Source organism: Sceloporus occidentalis, unplaced genomic scaffold (assembly GCF_023333645.1).
Source record: "Sceloporus occidentalis isolate IW3139 unplaced genomic scaffold, rSceOcc1.0.p SCAF_1, whole genome shotgun sequence".
Classification (NCBI taxonomy): Eukaryota; Metazoa; Chordata; class Lepidosauria; order Squamata; family Phrynosomatidae; genus Sceloporus; species Sceloporus occidentalis.
This window is the reverse complement of record NW_028316981.1, coordinates 88,642,071-88,665,386: the sequence shown is the minus strand read 5'-3', so window position 1 is coordinate 88,665,386 and position 23,316 is coordinate 88,642,071. Positions and strand designations below refer to the sequence as shown.

The window sequence follows — 23,316 nt, the reverse complement described above, 5'->3', positions numbered from 1 at the left end:
AATAAATGATTAGCTTTTATTCGTACCTTTTGCTTGCCATTGTTCTACAGCTCTTTCATGTGATGCTGCCTGAGCATTGCAATCCCATGCCCATCTCAAACTCCCAGTAGGACTGCTAGCTTTATTTGTAGTTGTTTAGTTGCGGCGGGCTGCTTAAAACATTGCATTATAACATTCCGTATGCACCCACACTGAAGAAATAAAGCTTCTGACATCACTTTGACTGCCATGTCTCAATGCTATGGAATTCTGGGGTTTGTAGTTTTGTGAGATATTTAGCCTTCCCTGTTAGAGGGTCTTGGTGTCCCACGAAACTACAAATCTCAGAATTCCACAACTCTGACCCATGGAATTTAAAGTGGTGTCAAACTGCTTCCTTTTTGCAATGTGACAGCAGCCCTAACCAAACTTCACCTGTTCTGTTGTAAAATATCTATGGGACTCAGAGAGGGGAATTCTTTCAGTCTGAATTATTTTACTACACTGGAAAAATTAAAAATAGGAAGAACAAATGAGAAATCAATTATTATTGTTATGTTCCAGTTTCTTTTAAGGCTTACTCACAAGTAATCTTTATGAGTTCATAATGCATGTCATGAATGCTCAGCATTGAAACTGCCACCTTTAAAACAATCTAATGCTATAATGGAATGTTTTAAGCAGCCCACAGTTTTTAAGTGACTCCAATTAAATCAGCCTGTTGAAAGGAGACATGTACAGAGAACAGGCATCTTAAGCTGGTTTTACATAAGTGGGGATGTATAATAATGGAACCGAAGATATATAAACAACATGTAGTAACTCATTCATAGAAACAAAACTTTTGCCCAAGGGAAGCTTCTTAAAACATTTTTAGTCTTCTGGATGCGAAGACAAAATTAATGAAAAATACAAAGGAAGACAATTAGTTTTTTGTGGGTTTTTCGGGCTATGTGGCCATGTTCTACAAGATTTTCTTCCTGACATTAAAACATGCTGGCAAAACACCAGGAATAAAATCTTCTAGAACATGGCCACATAGCCTGAAAAACCCACAAAAAACTATGGATGCTGGCCATGAAAGCCTTCGACTTCACATTGAAGACAATTAGGTTTTTGCCCTTAGCCAATAGGGCTCTTTCTTCTAATTTAATATGGTGGTTTCTTTTACTCAGTGTTAAAGTACCGGTGCTGACACACAAACACAAAGCAAACTGTGTGTTTGTGTTTATTTAAAAGAGAAAATGCAGAATGAGTAAACTGGGAGTGTAGATGCATTATTCCAACATTATTATTATTATTTTTTACTGGAAGACAATCTGAATAGAAATCAAGTTATAAAAAGAAATCATATAACAACTACATTGTAGACTCGATGTCTAGCATGTGTGGGGCAGGAGGAAGCCTGGGGCATTTTTAGGGGAGATTCAAGTGTTTCTTCCTATAACACACCAGTCCTTCTCCAGAAATTCCCCCAGGTCATTACTTTTTTTAACTTTCAAAACAACACAAATGAGCAAATCACAAGCGCCTGTTTTTATGTCTATGCAATTTGGGGGCCGGCACAAATACAACTAGGTGCTTTTGTGTTTCACTCTTGGTCATTTGGATTTCCTGTGTCTCCTCACAATTGGTTTAATTTTTTCTCCCTTGTTTGGGTTATTGATAGTTTCAGAACCTGGATGGTGGAGAAAACAGAATGATTTAAAACAAGCTAGAAGGTTATTTGTAGAAAAGACTCGGTCGACTTTTGTGGATCCTCCCATAATGTGTCACTGTCCCTTATTACTTCAGCAATGACATGAAGCTGTCATTTTCTAGTTGATTTTACCAATATTTCTGAAATTTTGCTTTTAATGGTTTCTTTCACAGACTATACAACTTGTTGGTTATAGGGAGCAACCTGGTTGAGCAGCCCTGAGATGTGAGTCCTATGCTTCAGACACAAACACAAGGTCTGTTAAACACTCTGTAATGAGATCTAAGAGCAATTGTGGTTAATGGTTAATTACACTAATTCCAAAATACAACTGTGGTATTTTTGCTTCTGCCAAGACTCACATGTTTGTTCGCATGGGTTCCAGCAGCAAATCTCAGGAAATGCACAGAAAAGGGATGAAAATTAAGATATTACTAATTAGAATATATAGTGACATAGGGATCATTCCCACTACGAAAAGCTCTGATTCATGAATCGATTTATATACCACTGGAAACTGATTCTGATACTCATTTGATCAACTCCAGTAGAAAAAAAGTGGGGCAAATGCCAAAAACCTGGGGTATTTTGGTAGCCGCTTTTTAGCAGTTCTTCTGCTAAGAATCGATCCCAACTTGCATCCATTAAGTGGGAACACCAGATCGGGATAGATTATTTCAGAGGGGAGGGCAAATGGCAGAAGGGTGTGTGTCATCCATCCCCAGAGATGTCACACACACACCCAGTGCCACCATTTTGGGTCTTTTTTTTTTTAATTAAAACTAATCACAAAATTGATAGATTGGCAAAGCAGCTACTTGCAAAGGCGAGTAGTTGCACGGCCATTCTACTGGTTTAGCTACTAGCTTTGCTTAAAAAAAAGAATCTCCCATACTCCTCCTCCTCCTTTCGGCTCCCTTCCTTCCTACCTTCCTCCTTTCCTTTCCCTTTTTCCTTCCACGCCTCCCGGTGCTGGCAGAGCCTCCTGCCCTGCTGCAGGGCCTCCACAGCTTCCACCAGTGCTGGTGGGGCTCCCGACATTGTTGCCACTTTGCCGCCGCTTGCCCAATACTGCGCTGGAAACCCCGCAAGTGCCACCAGCCCCGGAAAAGCAGAAGAGGCCTGGCAGCAGCACCAGAAGTCCCACCAGCTCTGGGAGAAGCAGGCTGGCTAAAGGACTGCTCCGTCTTCCCCAATGGGAACGACAAGTGTGCCAAAGGAAAAAATTGATTCCAAACAGGCCCCCTTTTCATAGTGGGAATGGGGGGCCTTTTGGAATCGATTTGTTTAGCGGGGCAGAGCCGAATAAGGAAGCTTGTTATTCCTCCTGTGGGAATGCGCTCATAGATACAGATATATAGATAGTTTATTTGTTGCCATCTATTTTACAAATGAAGGGGGAAAATACAGATTGCAAATGGGGTAATATCACCCAAAGAAACTTATTTACTTATATTTTTCTTATGCTACATCAGGAAAGGGATGGTTGTTTTTTTTTTCTTTTTGAAAAAGGTTAGTAAAGGTTTCTTCATTACACTTCACATTTTATATGTTTATTTCTATGATGTTTACACACTTCAAAATGTAAAGTGTTACTATGACAAATCTGTATTTAGAAATGTACACTGCATCACTACTCTTCTCAAGTAGCTATCGATCCTCATCAAGTCCTATTCAGATGTCATACAAATATGGAAGAGGGCGCTATATGGCATTTCTGCATATTGTGTTAAATGGTGTTATTGCTGTTGTTTGTGTTAAATGGTATTATTGCTGCTGTTTGTGTTAAATGGTATTATTGCTGTTGTTTGTAGTTGAGTATTTCAGTCTGAAAATGATTCAGTTAAAACACAGATGGGAATCATGTGGTCCTCCAGATGCTGTTGGTTTGCAGCTTCTAGCATTCCTCACCATTGGCTATACTCGGTAGGGTTGCTGCAAGATGCAGTCCAACAACATCAGGAGATCCTCAAGATTCCCATCTGGAATTTAGAAGAGTAATCTGGATTACTGTATATGTGATAGAGGAATAGACATATGCTACAAAAGCAAACTCCCTCTGAACAAATTCTGCCAAGAAACCCTGTGACAGATTTACTTTAGGGGTGCTGTAATTCTGAAATGACCTGAAGGCACACAACAACAAAACAACATTGCACACATGGACACAGGGACACATGTGACATCAGAGTGTGGTCAAGACAGCAAAAGTTATTAATGAGGAAGAAAATCCAAGCTAGGAGAAACTGCAGCAGTTTGCCTTTGCTAGAGCCTACAGGGAAGCACATGTTTCTGCCCTCTCCTCGCTGCTGAGTTGAAGGCAAACTACATGACACTTTGAACTTAGCTGAAGCAATGGGAGTAAGCTAAGAACAAAGAGTGAAATCTGGAGGAGGAGAGAAAAATTTAAAAGCAGCTGAAATAGTGAGAGATCAATTAGGACTATCCCTGCCAAACTGGGACAGAAAAAGTTAAATGAAGTTCTCAATCGATTGCCCTAGCCACATGGGATAGTACTTTTCTGGCACTCTGTCCAATCTCTCCTCTCCACACTAAATGTCACATCTGCAAAGTAACCTTATGACCTGAGTGGGTCATAAAGTGGACCACTATTGTAAAATAGTCTGTGCACTCTAAGGGTTTAAAAATTGTGCAATTGCTGCCTGTTCCTTCTGAACCCTATGTGCTGTACATACATAGGGCCTCATCTATGTTTCTTATACAAACATGATATAAAAAGCACAAACATTTCTTTCTTAGTTGCCATTAACTGCCCTGAAATCTCTAGGATGAAGAGTGATATACACTTGTCCCTCCATATTCGTTAAGGTTAGGGGCACAAGACCCCTGTGAATATGGAAAAAATGCAAATAACAAAAATGCCATGTTTTTACCTGAGAGGATACCTCTCTAGGTCCTCCAGTGCAACTCTGTGGTGTACGTCTGACAGACACTGACCATAGAACCAAGGTGGAGGAGCTACAAGTGCCCAACAGAGTATTCTCTCTAGGAATCTCTAGGTCTTTCAGCGCAACTTTTAAAGCTGACCATTGCACTGGAAGACCTAGATATTCCTAGAGAGAACATATTAATGAAATCCATGAATAATCAAATCCACAAATATCAAAGCCACAAATATGGAGGGATGAGTGCAAAAAGCTTTCAAACAAAGAAGTTAATAATAAGTAATAGGGAAAAGTTTGGTCAGAGGCAGGCAGTTTTGGCAGCCCTGTGTCCAGTGTTCTGCAACTAGGCCACAAAGACTTCTAAAAACATGGAATGGGGTGGAGAAACAAACCTGGGAGACCTCAGAAGTCCACTTTTGCTTTTAAAAGATTAGGATTGTTTAAATGTTAAACTGTCAGGAAGCTGTTATAGTGCTATTATTCAACTATCTGTTATGGCCATGGAATCCTGGGATATGCAATTTGGGTAGGCAATTTAAAATTTTCATTCAGAGAACTTCCCTAGTACTTCCAAATCAAACTACAAGCCCCAGGATTGCACAGGATGTTGCCATGGCAGTTACAGTGGAATCATAGTGCTATGCTTGTGTAGTGTGACAGGACCCCAGGAGATGCAGATCATGAAACCCAACTCGAGAAAGGGCAAGCTGGGTAAGGTCAGAGGTCCCCAGATGAAAGTCTTAGCTCTTTTTTCCATGATTTCAGCTTATGATACATAAGTTGTAGGATTAATGTAAGATTTGTGCTATCTGTTTAAAAAACAAAAAGGACATTACTAGAGGACTGGGTCCTTTAGATGCATTTGGGCTCTCCTTTCTTTGGGCCATTGTTCAAGTTAATCAATAACTTTAGTGGCTCATTACTTAATTCCTGAAAAACCCAGCGCAAATATGTCTATACTTGTTGGCAAGCTGGAACATGACCAGAGGAGAGTGAACAAAATGGTGAAGGGTCTGGAAACCATGCCCTATGAGGAGTGGCTTAGGGAGATTGGTATGTTTAGCCTGAAGAAGAGAAGGTTAAAGGAGAATATGACAGTTATGTTTAAATATTTGAAAGGATGTCATATTGAAAAAGGAGCAAACTTGTTTTCTGGTGCTCCAGAAACTAGGATACGGGTAGGGTTGCCATATCCCGGCGGCCCCCGTGACATTCACGGTTTCAGGGGGCCCCTCCCGGTCACGGTCCGGTTTGGGCCCCCACCCGTGCCTTGTTCCCGGCTTGGGGGGTCCGCTTCGGCCATTGCCGTTGCTGCGGCGCCGACCCATCTCCTCCTCCTCCTCCGGCCCCACCTTCCTCCTCTTCCTCGGCGGGCCGGCAAGCGCCGCTGCCACCGCGCCCCCACTGGGAGAGCTTGCGCGCTGCCCAGGCCTCAGTAGGGGCCATTGGCAGCGCGCGCGCCTTCCCCATTCCCTCCGCGCGCGCGCGCCTGCTCCATTCCCTCCGCGCGCGCGCGCCTGCACCATTCCCTCCGCGCGCGCGCGCCTGCACCATTCCCTCCGCGTGCGCGCATGCGCGCGCGTGCGTGCCCCGCTTCCCTTCCTCCCGCGCCAGGCATCCTAAGGAGGAGGAGGGAGAGAGGAGGAGGAGGAGGAGGAGGAAGGAGCCGGAGGAAGGGTGCCTGAAGGCCAGGGCAGAATTGGGCCAGAGAAGAAGGAGGAGGAGGAGGAGGAGGAGGAGGAGGAGAGCTAACTCAGTGGCCATTAGGTCTGCCTTGGTATTTTGGGGGTTTTAAATTATTTTTTAAAATATAAAATACTTATTTTATTTAATTTTTTTAATTTTTATTATTGCTTTTTTATTTTATTAATTTTTATTATTGCTTGTTTTATTTTATTTTATTAATTTTTATTATTGCTTGTTTTATTTTATTTTATTAATTTTTATTATTGCTTGTTTTTATTTTATTTTATTAATTTTTATTATTGCTTGTTTTTATTTTATTAATTTTTATTATTGCTTTTTTATTTTATTAATTTTTATTATTGCTTTTTTATTTTATTAATTTTTATTATTGCTTGTTTTTATTTTATTAATTTTATTATTGCTTGTTTTATTTTATTAATTTTTATTATTGCTTGTTTTTATTTTATTAATTTTTATTATTGCTTTTTTATTTTATTAATTTTTATTATTGCTTTTTTATTTTATTAATTTTTATTATTGCTTGTTTTTATTTTATTAATTTTTATTATTGCTTTTTTATTTTATTAATTTTTATTATTGCTTGTTTTTATTTTATTAATTTTTATTATTGCTTGTTTTTATTTTATTAATTTTTATTATTGCTTTTTTATTTTATTAATTTTTATTATTGCTTTTTTATTTTATTAATTTTTATTATTGCTTTTTTATTTTATTAATTTTTATTATTGCTTGTTTTTATTTTATTTCATTAATTTTTATTATTGCTTGTTTTTATTTTATTTCATTAATTTTTATTATTGCTTGTTTTTATTTTATTTTATTAATTTTTATTATTGCTTGTTTTTATTTTATTTTATTAATTTTTATTATTGCTTGTTTTTATTTTATTTCATTAATTTTTATTATTGCTTGTTTTTATTTTATTTTATTAATTTTTATTATTGCTTGTTTTTATTTTATTTTATTAATTTTTATTATTGCTTGTTTTTATTTTATTTTATTAATTTTTATTATTGCTTGTTTTTATTTTATTTTATTAATTTTTATTATTGCTTGTTTTATTTTATTTCATTAATTTTTATTATTGCTTGTTTTTTTATTTTATTACATTAATTTTTATTATCAAATATATACACCCCTGCCTTGTTTTTTATTTATATTTTCATTATTTTTTATTATTAAATATATGCAAGTGCATTTTTTGTGTATTTATGGTGCTTTGAATGCTAACAAGTCTGCCTTTCTTGGCCAATTATAGTGGTGGTGATGATGATGATGATGATGATGATGATGATGATGATGATATCAACAAGCCTCTGAGGCACGGCCAATGTAACTTGCTGTGATTTTTACAAACTCATGCGCAGTGAAGAAAAACCACAGTCCCTTGCCCAAGTACACACTTCTGAGAAGTACAGTTGAACCCGAGGGCAAATACATTTCTGCCTAAGAATAATGCCAAAATGTCCTCCATTTTGATCATGCCTAAAAACATGCATTTATATTAACATTTTTTTTAAAAAAACCTCATTTTTGTGCGTCCTCCATTTTTATAAAAATGTGTCCTACATTTGAAAATGTTGCCCTACATTTGTCCTACATTTGTCCCGGTTTGGAGGTCCTCACTTATGGCAACCCTAGATACGGGGCAATGGATTCAAGTGGGGCAATGGATTCAAGCTACAGGAAAAGGCATTCCACTGAAACATTAGGAAGAGCCTCCTGACAGTAAGAGCTGTTTGACAGTGGATACACTCCCCTGGAGAATGGTGGAGACTCCTTCTTTAGAGGTTTTAAAACAGAGGCTGAATGACTCTCTGTCAGGAGTGCTTTGATTATGTATTCCTACACAGCAAAGGGTTGGACAGAAGGGCGCTTATGGTCTCTTCCGATGCTATAATTTTATGATTCTACACTGATCCAACATATTTGGTTTGCAAACAAGCCACAATTTGATCATATGCTCGATTCATTATTATGGGCATTCTCCAAGGTAATGCAATTGGATTATCTGTCTGTCATTCCCTTTATCCAGACAACAACTCTGAACTATTCCTTGGTGGATTTCCCCCTCCCCCATTAGCTAAACAAATTAGCTAAAAGTAAAAATATTAATGCTGAACTCAAGGGTAAAAATGAGTACATCTAGTGAGCAAGAAATAATCTCAGTCAGCTATAGAAATATGAACGCCTGGGGAAAAGCTAGTAAAAAACTGAGGGGGGAGGTCGTTTTATGGAGTTTTCTCCTTAAACACCTTTCCCTAGAAGAACTGGGGGGAAAAGGATTATGGAATATTTTCTTTTAGAATTCAGAACAAAAGATTTAAAACAAGATGGTCATATTTACTACTCCAAAATAATTTCTCAAGCTATGTAATATTAATATGTTTATGTAATACTACTTACAGTATCAAATCATTTCCATTCCTGTTGTTGAAAACAAAATAATTATGTCTGCTTTACTAATGTTGATGTTTTTATTGCATATTTCTGACCTGTTCCTCAGGCTGCAAAACCACAGTAGTTACTTTCAGCTCAGATGTTGCTTACAATTCAGAGCTTTTGTATCAAAATATAATTTAAAATAAATAAATAAATTCAATTTGTAATTATAATCTGAATAAAGTCCACTTTCAGTATATCAAATATGATACTTTTATGCCAAACAAAGCTATACATAATGAATTGTATGTTCCTAAATTAATAAAATGACTTGTTATCTGTAAAGAGGAGTTAATGTTGAATTACTTTCAGTTTTTCCAAAAATTTCTATTTTTTTTTAACCTAAGCATTTAAAAAATATCCCACTACCCTACATATCTGGAAGGTTTCCACTTCCAAGAGTCTTTTAGCACCTTACTGAAAGAAAGAAGTTGATAGTACAGTGCTGCTTCTTCCGGAGCCATGCACTGGAAGAAACAATGGTATGTGTGCCGCCGCAAGCACGAGCTCCATTACTTGTAATGGGGCTTGAGCATATGCAGTTTTTGTTTTACACGGGGGAGGGGGGGTGGGGGGGTCTGGAATGGATCCCCCACGTAAAACATGGGTGCACTGTATGAGCTTTTCATAGACTTGAGCCTATTTCCTCAGATGCATCTGTGGAAGTAGGCTCAAGTCTAAGAAAGCTCTTGCTACCTTCTTTCCTTTATTTAGTCTCAGAGGTGCTACAATGGCCATCTCACCCCCTCCACGCTGTAGGCTGTGGAGATGGGATGGACCTTTTGCTGCCCTCCCACTAGTTGAGACCAGTGGTTTAAAACATGGCATGGCATGGTTGCTATGGCATATTGGCTGCTGAGGATGGGGGAGGCAGGATTGGCACGTCGCCCCCAAGCAGCTTTGTTCCGAAGGAATTCAGCGACCCACCCACCCGCTGCTGGAATAGTGTGAAGTTTACTTGGTTACCTATGGGCCGGGCAGGAATTTCCCCCCTTTTCCACGGGTTTTTTGCCTACCCCATACTGTTTCCAGTGGCATCATGGGAAACTGGCTTGGGTGGTGTCTAAATAATATTGATTTGGTTTAAAAGAAGTTTAATTCTGATTGGATTGATTAATATTGCTTTTGGCATGAATTTTGGATTTGATCATGGTGAGCACCTTGGACACCGTACTGGGTGTTAGGAAAATTTCTGGAAACACCTCTGCAGGCCTTGCAACCTGGAAGGTGACAGAAAGAAATGGACCTTGTGTCTGGCTTGAAGAAATATGCTGACTATAATCTTTGCAGATTAGGAAGGGGAACTTCTTGTTGGACTTCCTTATGCGAGCGGCCCAATGAGCAACCCAACTTTTGGACTGTCATTGAGGGCTCAGGTGTTATCGTGCTTGTAAGCTGAAGAGGTGGTCTGTGGTAAAACACCAGATGCAGCTTCTCTCTCACTTGGTCTTTGTTAAGGTATTAGTTGCAGTTCCGTTAAGAATTTAATAAATAGGTCACTAAATGGCCCTGTTTTATCCCATACATCTTGTATCTGGTCTCATTATTCCAATGGTTGGGTAGCAATTTTCCAGACTAACTGATAGTCTCAAAGGTGCATACTGATTTTCCAGACTAATACAGCTATGTCTTTGAATTTTACATCTTTAATAAATCATGGAGTAATTTATCCAAGCTAAGGCCACTGATCTAACCTAGGCACCTGAGAAACTACCAGAAACAAACAAGGAGTCTCCTTAAAAAAACTAACACATTATATTTGGCCCAGATTTTTATAGGTTGCAGCCCAGTTCATCAGATGCATATTTGTTACAACCCATGAAACCTTATGCCAAATATTTTTTTCAATCTTTCCGGTGCCCAAAACTGTTATTTTTCTGACAGTCAAATTACAATACAGGCAGCCAGCCAAAAGACATGAGGTCTAGGTCAGCTAAGGCTCCTATAGCCATGTGGCTACAGTAGTTCAGGCACTGACAATTTTGCCTCCTTACTGGGGAATTACTGGGGTTGCCCTTGAGGGTGACATGGAATTTGCAGTTAATGAGAAAGGAGGCAGCTTGACTGCTACCAGAAACCACATTACACAGATTTTAAGTCACACTCGCAGCCGGTATAGTTATGCTCCCAGTTAAAGCTGTTGGTGATGACTTTTGAAGCATGTTGAGACCTCAATGTGTGAGGGATTACCTCTCCACAGAAATATGTGTCAAGTCATTAGGATCTATTAGGTATGCTCTCTATCGTTCCCCATTGTTGGGAGTAGTAGAGTAATGTGAAGATGCAGGACACAGACTTTCCAGCTGTAGTGTTTCCATTCTGGAATGCTTTCCCCTTGGATATCCTATTGATGCAAACATGGGCTCATTTCAGCACCAGTTTAAAGCTTGGCTTATAATTCAGCTATTTGAAGGCAGCATTCATGGTTTGGTTTTAGTGTGCTGGACTAGAGGTTTGATTTTAATTTTAGAAGTTATTTTATGTTGTTATACATTTTTATATTGTTTAACATGTAAACTTATGTAAATTTAAGATTGTAATTCATCTTCCCCAGGTCTTCAAATATTTTGACAAAATAGGTAGCTACAGTAGCCAAGACTGAAATTCCAACAATTCAGCATGAAGAAATATACTTTGCAAACAGTAAGCTCTGCTGATAAAAAAAAAACAGGTACAAGAATGTCATTAAAATGAACCTAAATGGAGAAATGAATCTAAATGAACCTAACATGAGCTGTTGTTGCATACTGGGAGATTCTGAGAGTTCTAGTTCAATAAAATGATTTTTTCAAGTTTACTGGAAGTTACTGGAAAGAAGATTATATTCCTAAACATGCATCTCTCTGGAACATTTCTTTGATTCTTAATTCCAAGGAACGTAATGTAAATATAATGTAAACGTAGCAATAAAAAAGAGTGGATTAAGTTCTTGAACAACCCCAGCATGCAGAGACTTGATGCAGGAGTAAAGGGTGGAAACCCAACTCTTTCAGTTGCAACACAAAAGTCTATAATCCAATATTCTTCAGTGAATACAACGTTCATTTCTTTACAGATCTGCTAACATGTTTGCCAGGATCACAGAACACAGTCATTGCTAACCATTTCAGGATTGTTCCTTTTATCCCAGCTGGCAAAAAACAACTCATTATAAATATTTGTCTCTCTATGTATATATACACCTTATCTTTATGGGTAAATGTACACGCACACACCCTATACAGTTATAGCAAATTCATAATCTTTATGTAGTCAAAATGGCACCATGGTGAAGATAAAAATCAAATAAACAGAGTTAAAAGCCCCCCCAAAAAAGATTAATTAAAATGTAAGGCAACTTAAAAAGCAATTAAAAACTCATCAGCAAAGAAAAATAAAATAAAATAGAACCTGCCTTGATCCAAAGCCTGTTTTAAAACAACTCAGTTGAACTCCCAAAGTCTTGCCTAAATAGAAAGGCCACTCTTTGCCTGCTGGCAGAAAGAAAACAGGGAGGGGAAGAGTCTAGCCTTCCTCTGTAGGGGGTTCCTCACCAAGGAGTTCCACAGCTATAAGTAATAAGTGAAATTAAGTCAAATTAAATGTTGTTAGTGATATTCATGGGCCCCTAAATAGTTTGTGCCTTGGCATCTGCTCAGTCATGCACCAGCTGAGAGATACATTTTTGAACTACAAAGTCTGATGATGTTACTTTCTTGGATAAAATTTCCACAATCTCTAAGCAGGTTAGAGGTGGCTGAAAGATTCTGGGAGTAGGCTCAAAGACGGGGTCTTGTAGTCCCCAAACGTAACTTTTCAAGCCCTCAAAACTATAATGAAGCATGGCCTGGAGTCTGTATGTCTTTACTTAGTTGATGTACAAGAATTCAAATCCAGAAAGTGAATTTTACATCTTACAATCAACATGTTGCATTCAGATTCCACCTAAGACTAATGTGAACATCGCATAGGAGTTTATCACATGCGGCACTTCCGTTGCCCAAACATCATCAAATGGGGTGGAAGCATCACCAGTGTGATCATGCCACAAGCGCTTCTGAAGTGGAACAGAAGCATTATTGCTATGGAATCACCATGGAATCAGCCCTTTTCTTATTAACGGATTAATCCATTAATAATAAGAAAAGGGCTTCTCCACTGACGATTCCATAGTGATAACTCATCAGTTTCACTTTAGAAGCACCAGGCATGATTACACTGGTGATGCTTCCACCCCATTTTGATGATGTTTGGGTGACGGAAGCGCAATGTTTGGAGCTCTGTGTGATAAATCCCATAGATTCATAATATATACCAATCCAGCATGGAAAGGGATCTTCTAGCATTTTGAGATTAACTATGAAAAAGAAGTTGTAGCATGTGTTTTTATAGATTAAAATGATCTACTTACCACCCCAGCCTCATGAGCATTCTCTGGGCCAGTTTATCATATTGCCTTTCTGGTTCCCAGCCTGCACACATCACATTCCAAAACTCCCTCCACCATTCATATGGACATCCACCCACTCTGGGCTTCTGCCTTTGTCCCTTAACTACCATAGTTAAAACTGAACTTGCCACCTCATTGCCATACCCACAAGTTTTTGTATTTCTATGGCTATTCATACAGTCTGATTATAAAAGTCCTTCCTGGACACCAGTTCACTCCATGCATGTGAGGAAGTAGACCAAGTGTATGAAAGCATATGATACAACTTCTTCTTCTCTTTTGGTCTCAAAGGTGCTACAAGATCCCTTTGCATACAGATATTCCAGACTACAATGGCTATGTCTCTGAAACATACCTGTCCAGTTAGGGATATCAGAGTGAAAGGTAAAGAGAGCTCCTATACAAAACAGTTGTGTAGAAAGGGAATTTCAGTACATGCTGCTTGTTACCTGGCTGCATGACAAGCAACACCTGTTGAAATTCCCTCTTCTGCATAATGGTTGAAAGTACGGGGTCCTCTCCAGTTTTCAATCTGGCAACCCTACATGTCACAGCCCAAACCTAGTTCATTTTAGCGACATTGTCCAGTGCATGATGCCTAAGTGTATATTACTGAATCATCTAAAGCAAAGACTCGAGCATGTCCACTCAGAAATAATACCACCAAATCCAGAGGGAGTTACTTGTAGGCAAGTACATGCAGGATTATAGCCTCTGCACAGGAACATTTTGCTTCCAGACTGGCACAATACCACACCCAAAATACTACTTGTGAGAGACAATTTACACTAAATACTGCTTGGATTTTAACAATATCAAAGGGTATGTTACCTAAGCTAGAGTTGACATGGATATAATGAATGCAAAAGGCAGAGGAAAGCTAAGTTGATACCTCTTTTGCTAAAACTGACAGAAACAAGGGAAGTGATAAACATAGCTAAGGTTTTACAAAAACTGAAAAGACAAAGGGGGATTTTGCTAGTGTTGATACTTGCTTGAATTGAATATGAATGAAGGGGTTCTCAAACTTCTATACCTCCATTCAAGTTCATGCAATAGGACACATTTTTTGAAGGATCAACCTGAATGGATGGCTATTGAGCAGAGATTGGAAATAGTTCCTACAGGGACACAGGAACCATGTTTGACTCTATCAAAAGTATTGGCCAGGAACTATTGTTTCAAACTTAATTCAGTGAACTGTAGTATTGTAATTTTTACTTTTTCACCACTTGCACTGTATCCAGGGAGAGCCAAAATGGTGTAGTGATTGTAGTGTTTGACTATGACCAGGGTTGTAGCCAGGATTTTGGGAAGGGGGGGGGTCCAGACTAAGTGCCACCATTATAATGGGGCTTGGGTGCGGCAGTGCAGCAGCACACACAATTTATTTTATTTAATGGAAGGGGGGGTCCGGACCCCAAGAACCCCCCCCCCCTTGGCTACATCCCTGCTATGACTCCACAAGACCAGGGTTTGATCCCCAGTTAGCCATGGAAATCCTCTGGGTGACCTTGGGCAACTCACACCCTCACATCCTCAGAGGAAAGCAAAGGCAAACCCCCTATGAACAAATTTTGCCAAGAAACCCCTGTGATACTTGCTTTAGGGTTGCCATAACACAAAAACAACTTGAAGATGCACAACAACAACAGTAACTAACTAACTAATAACAACAATAGTATCCAGGACTTTCAATCAGTGTGCTGAGCAATCTAGGTAGGTTTTCACTCTGGCATTAGTTGTCTGCATTTATAACATAATGGAGAAGGCTTGTATGGAAGAAAGACATGTTGTGCGATTCTACCAGGAATTATTTTTACTCTATTATTTATTGTTAAATCAAATGATAGGAAGTTCTATGAAACCTTTCATACTATCTTTATTCTGCAGTCTCCTCTCCATCTGTCTAAAAACAATTAACACTATCTGTTTCCAATGATAATGCTGGGCATGAGTATTACATGAGAGCACCGTTAAATCAGTGTCTCCATATGCCATATGTCAGGTAGTAAAGTCACACAGGAGCACTGGGGAGGACTATACCACTTTAGTCACTCAAGCTTAAATATTTCAAAGGATCCTGCTATTCTAGATATTTCTCTAAGGCACTCAAACATTAACTTCAGGTGTGGGTTTTATACACTTAGATCTAGTTTCCAATAAGCTTCACACAAAACAATTGAACTCATACAGCCTCATAACAAGATGGCAGGTTAGCTTTCACATGCACGTCTGCAATTTGATGAAGTGAAGACTTAGAAGTATGATGAGTTTATCACAGACCAGATTTCATAGGCAGCTATTATCAGCTAGTAAGCCTGGACCTGGCTGGGATCAAAATAATTTTTGCTATTTTAAAAAATATATTTTGTTTCAAAATGGCCCAGGAAAGCCCCAAGATGATGATGAGAATACGTTCATGTTCCCTAGAGAGTGTTCAAGGGCAAACATTTTTGTTTGTTTTGTGTATGAGAGAGTATGGTGGTGTGTGTGGCCATCCAAGGTTGCAGAGGAGGCTAATGCATTCCCCAGCCTTCCATAGTTGCCCACCCCTGGTTTAAATTATAGACACAGGCCCCATACAGACAGGCCAAAATAAAGCTGCTTCGGGTCACTTTGGAGGTATGCTGTTTAAATGTTGCATGCATCCTCAGACTCTGGGAGCCGCGCCAAAGCCACGATCCAGTCCTAAGGACTGGAGCACAGCTTTGGCACAGATTCCAGACTCTTAGGATGCATACATCATTTAATCAGCCTAACTCCAAAGTGACCTGAAGCAGCTTTATTTTGGCAATCTTCATGTTTTTTTCTGCTCAAATCTGCAAAGTCAGAACAAAGCCCATTCACTTCTTCCAGGCAATCTAAACTCACTGTCATCCCTGTGTCTCTATCTTTCCCTGGGATTATATTTTGAAATATAATTTGGAAATAGTGGGCATTAAAGACCAGCATGTACTCCCTGAAGCACCTCACCAATCACTTGGAAGTTAAAAACTAACAAACATGCAATCTGCATTTATTCATTCCTTACCAGTTTCAGGATTAATGGCAAAAAAATCTTGATGATTTCCATTGACGATGTGGAAAGTCAGCTTCCCTTGGGAACCAGAATCTGGATCAGTGGCTTCAACCTGAAGGATGGAGGTATTGGCCCGTGAATTCTCCATAACAGAGGAATAAAAGACAGGACTGGACATCTGGGGTGGATTGTCATTTACGTCGGTGACTTCAATGTAAATTTCAACCACAGAAGACAGAGGGACTGATCCTAAATCAACAGCTAGCACTGTCAGCCAGTAATGAGAGTTGGATTCTCTGTCTAGTGGCCTTGTTGTAAAAATTGTACCTAAGAGAAATAAAATAAAATAAAAATTCTATGCAGTCAGTGACATGATGAGGCACTGTGCCCCCAGCTTGGACCAAAACTTATAGAAAACAATGCTTGTTCTCCTGCACAGATCTGGTCTATTATCTGTCTTTAAACAATGGTTATTTTCCACTAGTTCAGGGGTCCCCAGTGTGGTGCTCTTGGGCATCAATGTGCCCTGAAATCTCCCTTGATGCCCACCAGATTACTTGTCCTTCCTAATTTTTAGATAACAGTGATAACGATGACAACAACTGGGATGCAAGGATGTTGAAAAGCAATACTCTGCCCTCAAGTGACTTCTTTATTTCAAAGAAGACGTCTAAGCCTTAGAAATATTGTTAGAAAATAAAAATAAGAAGTGGAAACTGTTAAGTACTTTGTTTTGAAGAGTGTCCAGATATCCCAAAAGGGGGAGGGGATAAAGTAAAATGATGTCAGACAGCACTTTAGGAAATTAGACAGGGTGGGAGGAGGGTACAATAGGAAGTGCACAATTATTTTAATGTGATGTGTGTTGGCTATGGGGGGGGGTGACAATGTGTGCGGGTGTTTGTGGTATTTTGGTTGTTTGGATGGAGTTTTGTCTTCTGTGAAATGGGCATTTCAAGGGGAAATATGAGATTTTGCATTTGGGGGCTCAGATTCTACCTCTGGTTGGTACTCAGTTTGCCTTCAGTGCAATGGGTTTCAGAAGAGAACACTGTGGGTTCAAAAATAAGTTTTTTGTCTTGGAACTCATATGTCACTTTTGCTTTGGGGAAATTAAAAGAAAAGTAACTTGTTCAAGTAGCTGTTTGCCTTATGGGAAATGAGTATGGTTTGTGACAGGTCATGTGCACTATGGCAGACATTTTGTGAATGGACCAGCTCCCTTCATGGGAACCATACTATAGTTTTATCTTTGAAGAAAAATTAATTCTATAGCACAAGAACATTTAGTAACCTAAAAAAAGAGATAATATTCTGGGATGGTAGTGATGGTACACTGTTGGAAAATAAAAATTTCAGATTAAAAATCAGTATAATTTAAGCCACTTCTCCTCTACACTCTAGTGCCTTATTATTGTTGCTGTATGCCTTCAAGTCAATTCCGACCTATACCAAACCTAAGGTGACTCTATTACTGTGTTTTCTTGGCAATATTTGTTAAGAGGAGGTTTGCCTTTCCCCCTTTATTACCTGTATCCTTTTCAATATCGAAGAGAGCCAGGCCTGTTCCTTCTCTGATGAAATACTGGATTTCTCCATCTTTCCCTTTATCACCATCTTGAGCTATTACTCTCATCACAGATGTTCCCTCTGGGCTGTTTTCTTCCACTGACCCTTCATATACAAAAGAACTAAAGCAAGGAGGATGCAAATTTTCATTGACGTCCAACACCTTGATCTCAACGTGACAGATAGATGAGTGAGACTGGGGCTTCCCACCATCACTGACCTTCACAGATAGGTTGTAAAAGTTCCTCTTCTCATAGTCTAGCTCTTTCTCCAAGATCAGAGCTCCTGTCAGCTCATTCAGATGAAATGTATTCTCAGTATCATCTAACGGGCTATATGTCAGCTCTGCCCCAGAGCTGCTATCTGGATCAAAGGCTTCTAGGAAGAGCAGAGTTGTCCCCACAGGCAGATCCTCAGGAACTTTCACCTTATTCAAGGCTGGGATACAGTGGGGACAATTGTCATTCACATCTTCTAAAGAAATAACCAGATCAGCAATTGCAAAGAGCTGGTGGTCCAAGTGAGGCTGGTCTCTGGCTTCAATTTTTAATATATACTGAGGCCACAACTCCCTGTCAAGAGGAGCAGTTACAACTACTTCACCAGTGAGACTGTTAATGGCAAATTTATCAGTAGGTGCCAAGAACGAATATTTCACTCTCCCATTGTCATGTGTATCAGCATCCTCGGCTTTCACCACTGTGATTGTTGCACCTGTGTTTATGTCCTCTGGTATAGTAATCAAATATGTACTTTGTAAAAATACAGGAGCATTATCGTTTGTATCCAGAATATTTACTGCTAACAATTTCCATGATGACTTTTGAGGAGTGCCAAGGTCATAAACAGTGATGTTGAGTATATAGCAACTTGTTCTTTCATGGTCAAATGGAGATGACACCAAAAGAAGACCTGTTTCTGTGTCAATATAAAAGCAGCTATCTTCATTTCCAGAGGATATCACATAAACTATCTTTCCATTAAAGCCAGTATCATTGTCTATGGCTGTCAACTGAGTTATAGTCGAGTTCACTGGGATTGTCTCCAGTACATCAACAGATCTTGGAAAGGTGTCATCGAACTGTGGGGCATGATGATTTATAAGATGTGCATTCAAGGTGGACTCTTCATCCAAGTTTTTTTCTGGAGACTGGGAGTCAATAGAATGAATTATGGTCTTAGCCACTTCCTGTAACACCCCAGTTTGTTCACAATGAAAGTAGACTGGGATGTTCTGGTTGACAACAGTGATATTTATCCATGTTGGAAAAGCATAATTATCACCATCTGTAGCAGTAATTCTGAGAGTATGGGAATTTGGTAGTTCAGCATAGAAATCTCTGAGAGGAGCTCTAACAGAAATTACACCAGATACAGAATCCAGATCGAAAAGCTGTCTCTCATTGCCAGACATGATTTCATACTTTATGTGCTGCAGCTCATCAACATCAATGGCTGACATTGTAACAACAGAGTGTCCAACAGGTAAGTCCCATGGAACACTTCCATTACAGTTAATCTTTTCAAACACTGGTGCATTATCATTCAAGTTATTCAAAATGAGGGAAACATAAACTTCTGTTTGATGACGAAAAGGAGATCCTGAGTCTGATGCCCAGACACGCAGATGGTACCATCTCTGCATTAACTCATAATCCATTAACTTGGTGGTAGAAATAACACCTGAAAATGGGTCAATGACAAATGGAACAGCTTTCTGGTTGGCTATAGTGTACGTGATGAAGCCATTCTCACCAGAGTCACTATCAGTAGCCTTCACTGAGAGGACACTGGTGCCAGAAGGCAGATTTTCATCAAAGGTGTTGTGGTATGACGACTGTGTGAAGCTTGGAGGATGATTGTTGCAGTCAATAACATCAACAATGACTGTGACAGAGGCCTGGTTATAACTGGTTGTAACTTTAAGTTCAAAGTGGGACTGTTCTTGGAAATCTATTATTTTGTCTGTAGTTATCAGGCCAGTTTGAGGATTGATTTTAAAGCCTGTGCTATCCGAACTGGGTTTCAATATGTATTTAAGGTTTGTGAGGACTGGAGTAATTTGAACCAAAACAACATGAGTCCCAGGAGGAGCAAACTCACTGACTTGGACTTGATACACATCTTTTTCAAACTGGGCAAAGGTGTATTTTGAAGGTGGTATTTGAATAACTACAATCTGAGAAAGAAGAGGTGGCTTGTTCTTATCCTTAGCTTGTAGGCTGAGATTGAAACCAAGTGGGTTGTCATTCCAGTTGATCTCCTTGGCTGACACTATCATGAACTCATTACTTCCTATGTATGATCTGATGGATTTGAAATGCCCTCTTTCATCTCCACCAACAATGTCAACTGAATCTACTTCAGATCCAGATCCATCTGCCTCTACATTCAAAGTAGCATACAGGATGTCCTCAACAGAATCAGATGCCCTCATTGTTACTGAAACAATGACAGGGGGTTTCATGACAGATGGTTCTATCTGGACTGTAAGGCTGGCCAAGTTTCCAAAGCCATTTCCTTCAGAGATCTTCCTCATCCGGTCCACAGCCAGAACTTTTAATTGCTGCTTTCCTCTGTGGGTGGCATTCAATCTCATGGCAGTCATAATAGCACCAGTGGAAGGATGAATGGTAAACAGTGGCGACCTTGTATTTAATGCATAATAGAACTCTGCATTCTGGCCAATGTCAGCATCCGTGGCACTGACCATACCAATTGTGGCTTTCAGGGGTATGTCCTCTTTGATGGTCACTTTATAAGAAGGGGGTGAGAACAGTGGCTTCAGATCATTTCTGTCGAGGATGTGGATCAGCACTTTGACCCAGGCCTCATAGGCAAATGTCTTCTCCATGGCTTGGATTATCAGCATGTACTTGTCTTTGAACTCCCTGTTCAATCGGTCAGTATAACCACTTCTAGTTCTAATCCTCAAAAAGCAGAAATCCCCAATGATAAAGTCCTCAGCTTTAAACAGTCCACTTGTGTCTCCAGAAGCTATTTTGTATTTGATGTCCCATGTTGAGTCAGTGATGTAAATGCCCATTTTGACATAACTTTCAACATAGGTTTTGGGAGGTGAATTTTCATAGATGGTGGCATTATAGAGGGAATGAGTAAAGTGCAATAGAGAAGCATTGCCTTTTTCTGAAGTTCCCTCACAAGTCAGAAAAGACACTAGGCAAAATGCAAAGCTCACAGCAAGCCTCCTGGCAGTGATTTCCATTGTAGTCTCTAAATGGAAGAAAAAGAGAACAATCAGCAGATAAAATGGCTATCGGTAAAACATGACACAGAAAAGCATGGGGTCATCTAAATTATGATCCACGAATAGAAAACGGAAGTGAAATCTCATCTATACAGTTAGGTGTTTACACAAACTTATTATTATCCCAGCATTTAGAGCTCTCTAAATAGCAAGCACAACCACAGAGTCTACCTGACTTCATTCTATGTAGCGTCCTCCATTTAAATTATATATGCACAGTAGCTAGCTCCTCATTCAGGTGGCTACTGCTTGCCCTTCTATGTTTATTCCTATAGTGGCTGCAGTTTATACATCCTTCAGGTCTGATTGTTTTGCTGTCACCACTACACACACTGGTATACATGGAAAACCTGCTCACTAATTTCTTTCATTCGAACACTGAATGTATGTTTGCCTCATCCCTGAACTCTGTGCAGTTAGTTAGTAGAAACATATAAGGGGTTTCTGTATGATTAGCGCTATCTGTGCATAGGCTTCTTCATGCATTCAGAAACCACTCTATACATGCAAAGGTCATTTCACACTTCCAGAGATTGTGCAGCATGACCCATAGGTAAAAGCCCATACAAAAAAAGGACTATAATGACTCACACAATAGTCAGCATTAGTAGTCTTGAGACCACAGTGAAATCACTGTGTTAAGATATTTCCCAAACAACATATTAAGACTTCAAACCTAAAGTCAAAGGCATTACATAGCTCACTAGTTGTTAACGTTTTGATACACATGAAATTCCTTATACACACTGATTTATAACACTGGACTTGATGCCCAATCTATGAGCCATTACTTGTTATAAACCACTAATGGAAGAACAATTGTTTTGTTTCTTGTCAATGCAATCTAATTCAAATATGTGTTAGCTGTAAAGGGTTAGGATTGGACACAAGCTTCTTCTGCAAGCAAAAGACCCAAAGACAATCTAGTAGGGGAATGGTGAGGGAGGAAGAAGCCAATTTACATCATATCCAAATCTACTCCATCACAGGCAGTGGTTATAAACCACTAGCACTGGAGCTGCATCTACACTGCAGAATTAATGCAGTTTGACACTGCTTTAACTGATATGACTCTATGCTATGGAATTCTGGGATTTGTAGTTCTGTGGAATATTTAGCCTTCTCTGTCAGAGAGCTCCGGTGCCAAAACAAACTACAAATCCCATAACTCCACTGGATGGAACCATGACAGTTAAAGTAATGTCAAACTGCATTATTTCATGGAACTTTACTCCAAATAGATTAACAAAAATATATAAGCATAATAGAAGGAGCTGCTGGAACTGCAATCAGACAGAAGGATCTTTCTACCACATTTGGCAGACATAGAGCCAAGCAATAGAGGTCAGAAATCCAGAAAATGATCCAGTAAATATTTAAATTACAGGTAAAACTAGAGCCGGAACTATTTCTACTAAAATATAATTGAAGATAAAGGTAACATCTAAAACATATACCCTATATAGTTACAGCTGCCAGAATCTCTTTCGTGAAAACAGTACCAAAATACCAACATTAGATGACTTCCTAAATAAAACCTTAGACATGCTTGAAATGGACAAACTGACAATTTTATTAAAGGATAAAACAATAAATGAAAAGAATGAAGAATGGAATATAATAATGAATTACTGTACTGTAAAGAAAGATGGTCCAAAGTTTAAGCAGAGAAAAGAAAACTGTCAATAGTTAGTATTGATAGGAAACAATATTAACGATTTGGAAAAGCTTTGATATAATGATAACCAAGTTTAAAAAACAGGTCAAAATGTTTAGACATATATGATATAAACTAATTAAGAATGCTTACTCTTAAGATAAATTGATACATGTTGTAATATATTGATATAAATTATGGAAGAAAAATATGAACATACATCTAAAAGGATGCATAAATTTATATTTTGAAGATGTTAAAGAGGGGGAACAAAGTTGAAAACAATATGTAAAAAAGAAATGTGTAAGAATATGTTTCAGACAAAAATCAATAAAATATATTATTAATAATAATAATAATTTGTTTTATTTATATACCGCTATTCCAAAGATCATAGCGATGAACAGCAAGTAAGCTAATTAGCAAGTAAGCTAACTTGCCCCCAACAGTCTGGGTACTCATTTTAGCAACCTCGGAAGGATGCAAGCCTGAGTCGAGCTTGGGCCCTTTTGCTGGTCTTGAACTCGCAACCTTGTGGTGTTGAGTGAATGGCTGCAGTACAGGCATTTAACCACTGCGCCACCAGGGCTCCTATTAAGAGACAAACTGCATTTTTTCTGTTGTATGGCAGCGGACAC

General features: G+C 39.0%; 1 protein-coding gene across 1 annotated transcript in view; it reads right to left on the bottom strand.

The window, feature by feature from the left end:
- FAT2 (FAT atypical cadherin 2) overlaps positions 1–20,979 on the bottom strand; it is a 98,175-nt gene extending 77,196 nt beyond the window's left edge. The window contains exons 1-2 of the mRNA XM_089528254.1: positions 17,715–20,979; positions 16,197–16,511 (exon numbers count right to left, since the gene is read on the bottom strand). Coding sequence (XP_089384380.1) covers positions 16,197–16,511; positions 17,715–20,979 — 3,580 coding nt within the window. The remainder of the gene's footprint in view (positions 1–16,196; positions 16,512–17,714) is intronic.
- Positions 20,980–23,316: the final 2,337 nt, after the last annotated feature.